The 4439-nt window shown below is 53.9% G+C and overlaps 1 protein-coding gene across 1 annotated transcript; it reads left to right on the top strand.

Annotated features, from left to right (window-relative positions):
* Positions 1–288: 288 nt before the first annotated feature.
* On the top strand, positions 289–4184 carry LOC116589799 (brain acid soluble protein 1-like). The gene is made up of 3 exons (XM_032341435.1): positions 289–435; positions 3183–3296; positions 3606–4184. Exons 1-3 carry the CDS (start codon positions 289–291, stop codon positions 4182–4184), a joined length of 840 nt encoding a protein of 279 aa, XP_032197326.1.
* Positions 4185–4439: the final 255 nt, after the last annotated feature.

Here is a 4439-nt window from a genome sequence, read left to right as displayed (position 1 = left end):
TTGTTTTCACTCCCCGTTCTGAAGAAGCCCCTAAATCCTAACCCTGTTGAGGACTCCGAAAGCTCTCAGAGCAGCAGTGCCGGGGGACAGTGTGGACACATGGTTTGGTTTCTCCTCTGGCGTGATTCTGTGGCAGCCCCGCTCTGTCCTCCTCAGACTTCAGAGCAATAGCTGAACAAGTGGAGAAAGGACCAGGGGGTCAGGAAGGTGGCCACTGAAGAGTGACTTCTCTGGAGGGTGGCTGAGCTAGCGAGTGAGCATGTTAGTCCAGCTCTGCCTGCAGTCGGGATGGAGTTGAACAGGGGCCAGGGAAGGGGAGGAGGAGCAGAGAGCGGGGACAAAGGGACCAAAGAGGAGATTCAGATGAAGGGAAGTAATGGGGAGGAAAGAGAAGAAACTCGAGATGACAGGCATGTAGAAAGGAAAAGGGATGAAGTGGGCATTGGGAAAGGGCACCACCAGGGAAGGAGAGAGGGGAAGGGAAGAGGGAGGAAGAGAGGAAAGGGGAAAGGGAGAAGGGAGGAGTCAGCACGCCAGGGCTCCCCCTGCATCTGAAGAAGAGGTGGCTGGTCTGGCTGGTCAAACAGGGTGCTCACTCTTTGGTCCCAGTTTCTGCTCCCAGTGCTACTGGGCTTTGCAAGGAAGGCAGGCTGTCCCCTGGGACCTACTGGAGCCCACTGGAACCCACAGGAGGGTGGGAGAGGTAAGATGCCACCGGGTCCTGTCCTGAGCTGCTCCCAGCCACCAGCCTCACCACATGGTGCAAGAGGGACCCCAGAACAAAGGAAGGACATAGGCCCGCATGTCTGCCGGTGGCCCTGGGCACTTAGCTCATCCCAGTGAACCACACCGCCTCCTCAGCCCAGGCTTTCAAAGCCTCCTTCTTCGTTCCTGGCTTTCATGTCTGTAGGAACATGAGCCACATCTAACTCATCTCCAACAAACAATTCTGACTCACCCCGTGTCAGATTTTTATTAGTGGCTGTGATAGAGTAAGATAGCAATGTTCCAACAAACGGATTATTTCCTCTCACATGACCTCAACAGTCTTATACATTTTATTAGCGAAAACATCTTGTCTCCTTCCATTAAGCTCATAACGTGGTCTAATAGTATACATGTGCCTCCATTAGATGCGAAGCGATACAGAGGTCCTTTTTTTTTTTTTTAAATTTTAAAAGGTAAAGTCAGTGAACACATCCAACTTGATGAATACGTCTCTAAAATGTCAATCCAGGCAAAGCTTTTTCTGCCTACAGTTTGAAGCCTACGTGGTGACATTTTAAAAATGCTTTCAGTCCCTCAGTGAGGCTCTTAGAAGCTAGCCAGGGCTTACTACGTGCCAGGCACTGTGTCAGGTGTTGGAGCTAAACGGACGGAGAGCTTGGAGGCTGGCTGGGGAGGGACATCCATGACACAACCACAGCTAGAAACAGAGGCCAGTGCTAGAAAAAAGAGAGCAGGCTGCATGGAGAGAGTGTACCATGGGGCTTGTGAGCTCACCAATAAGTGGGAGTACCTGGAGTGGGGAGACGGGGGAGAGGAAGAGGGTCTTCCCATCAATGGGAATCACCTGTGCTTGGAGGCAGGCGCCATGAGGGGTCTCCATAGGAAGAGGGAGGCAGTGTGGTGGAAGGGCAGAGAGACAGGGCAGACAAGCATCCGTCAGTTGGAGGGGTATGAAGAGACTGATGGGAGGATTATGGATGCCTTTGGAGGACAGAGAATTTGTTAGAAGATCAGTGCAGATTTCTATGGAGACAAATGCCAGGAACTGATAGGTCTTTGAAAGGTCACTCTGGCTGCCTTTTGGCAAAGGGGTTGGTAAAAGGCACTTGCAGGTGTGAACACACCAGGTGGGAGGTGAGTGCAGGAAATCAGGTGAGGGAGCATGGGAACTTGGTCCGGGGGTATATAAGGGAAAATAGCCTTTGATGAGTTCCACAAATTGGCACCAGCTGTGGCTTCATTACAGAGCTGGAAGGGCCAAGTGCGTGTGTCCTGGAGGTTACAGAAATTACATGAGAAAGGGAAGTCATTTTAGATCTTTTTTCCAACTAGAGGAACTCTCATCTCATTGATAGAATTCCAGAGTGGGAACGGATGGACATGAGGACATCTTTGAAATGTCTGAATATATTCTTCAACATCTTTGCAAGTGATAAGGAGACCTTGACCTTAGGAGCCCTAGGCCCTCTTTGTAGCCAAAAAGATTTCACCTACAGATTTGGGTTCTCCATTTTAAAGTCAAGGAGACAGTCCTTCCAAAGGACACCTCCTATCATTTTACCCTCTCATCATACCTCACGTGCTGGGATCTCCAAGACCCTCTGTTCCAGGTTGTGAGTATCCACTTTGGCCGGGCTGGTCTTGCCAAGAACACCACCACAGGAAATCTAGAGCCTGTAGTGCTATTAATAACATCATCTAAGACTGTATTTGCTGCCCTCATGGCCTCTTCCCACCATGACTCACTGAAGCTTTTTACACATTGTATCCATTAAGCTATAGTTCCCAAAGCTCATCTTCTCTAGTGCCATTAATTTTTAGGGGACCAGGCAAACCTTAAACTTGTCCCCCTTAATTGGATCCCTGTGCCCCCACAATCTCTTTGAATGCCTTTCACCATGATCCTTGAATGAGATCTGAGACCACTGCTGGTACCTAACACTTCTTGGCACCTTGTCTGTTAGGTTCTTGGAAGAGGAGGTGGCTATGGAGGTGAGTGGGGATGGGAGTGGGAGGATTTCTCCCTTCACTTCCCTTTTTGTTTTTTTTAAATAATGGGTTTTGAGGGGGAGGGAAAGGTTAACCAGACCATTTATTTTCCATCTCCCATCGATAACATGTTTACCACTCCCCACTGGAAGAATTTAGATCTTTCTTTTGAATCTCCAGGAAAATCTCCCAAACCCAGCCCACCACCATGTGGATTCAGCCATCTTCTGATTCACCTCCAGATTGTCTCCTCCTAACTGCTCAAGCCACAGGTTAAGGGCGAAATGCTCAATTCCCAAGCAATTAAGTGGGGAACACATTTATCTAAGCAATTGCATGCAGCTCTGTATCTGCATACAGGGGGTCTCTCCCAAGCCTTTCCAACCTCAGCAAAACAAGAAAAAGCCCCAGCGACCTGGGGGTATATATCATTCATTCATTCCTGTGTTCAACACTCATGGCAGATCCCCACCAAGACAGTGGGAGAACAAGGCCGGGAGAAATCCTGGAAGCTGAAGTCTGAGGAGGATTTCAAATTCAAGTCAGAGATGAAAGAAACATCTGGACTCGGTCCTCGGGTACATGCAGTATTCTGAACTGAGGCTAGAACCAGAGGCCATTCTAATGAAAGGCCTCTATAGGTGGGCTCTCACAGGTGGGCTCCGACTCGGTTTCGTGTATATTCGTTCATGAAATAGCTCTGCGGGACAACATGCAGAACAAAACCATTTAATAAAAGTGAAAATGAGGAGAGGAAAGGGACGCGAGAAGGCATGTGAGTAGGAAGAGAGGAAGAGCCAGGGCGGAAAAACCGAGAATCCCTCCCTGCGCTCCTTGCTGCCAGGGAGGTCTGAGGGACTAGTTTCCACCTGGGGTCCCAAGTCCAGAACAAAAGCGGCGGGGCCACGGCACGGGAGGAGGGAAGGGGGTCCTCAGCAGGCGCACGTGGGGGTGCCAAACGATGGGGGCTAGCGCGCCCGCTGGCGGGGGCGGGGGGCAGCTGGCGCAACGCCATCCGCGGCCCAAAGCCGTTAGGACCCGGGTGCGTCGGGGCATCCGGGGTGGTCCCGGTGCCCCGGGGGTCGCGAGAGGCTGGGCCCCGACACCCCCGCGAGCTCGCGGCCGCGCTTCCCGCTCCAGGTGAGGGCGCGGCGCGGTGTCACTTTACCTGCGCGCAGAGGGTCGTCCGGAGAAGCCATGGGGCGGGGAGGGGCAGCCGGCCGCTCGAGCGGGAGGGCGCGGCCTCGGGGGCTGGGCTGGAGCGCGGGAGAGCTGGGGCGGCGAGTCCGGGGGGTCCTGCAGTCCCGACCGGGCCGCAGCACAGCACCGCGGCGCTGCGCGCCCCTCCTCCAGCAGCCCCTGCACCTCCTCCCAGACTCTCCGCCGCGACCTCCGCTAGCTCACTTCCCGCGTGGGCAATTAGCAAAGCCCCTTCTCCTCGCTGCCCCTGCCCCCCTCCCTCCTGAGGCCCGAGCCTGAAGGCTGCAAGGATCGCCAGCGCCGACGCTGGGCGGCCTCCTTGCCTGGCTGCCCCAGCGGGTGTCCACGGGCGGCCTGGCTATGAAAAGATCATCAGCCCTAAACCCAGGCTGCACTCTGGGGTCAGTCTGCTGGCTTCCTGATTGCGCCCGAAGCCGGGAACCAGCTTCCCCAGCACAGGCCTGGGCTGAGATGCCTGCCCGCGATCTGTTGGAGCAGTCTCCTGGTCTCCAGGCAGGGTC

This window comes from Mustela erminea, chromosome 5 (genome assembly GCF_009829155.1).
Source record: "Mustela erminea isolate mMusErm1 chromosome 5, mMusErm1.Pri, whole genome shotgun sequence".
NCBI classification, from domain to species: Eukaryota; Metazoa; Chordata; class Mammalia; order Carnivora; family Mustelidae; genus Mustela; species Mustela erminea.
This window is presented reverse-complemented; position numbering and strand designations above follow the sequence as displayed.

Coding starts and splice junctions, on each gene's coding strand:
- LOC116589799 (XM_032341435.1), top strand. CDS start 289: ATGGAGTTGAACAGGGGCCAGGGAAGGGGAGGAGGAGCAGAGAGCGGG. Junction 436..3,182: donor TAGAAAGGAAAAGGGATGAA/GTGGGCATTGGG, acceptor CACTCATGGCAG/ATCCCCACCAAGACAGTGGG. Junction 3,297..3,605: donor CATCTGGACTCGGTCCTCGG/GTACATGCAGTA, acceptor TCCCAAGTCCAG/AACAAAAGCGGCGGGGCCAC.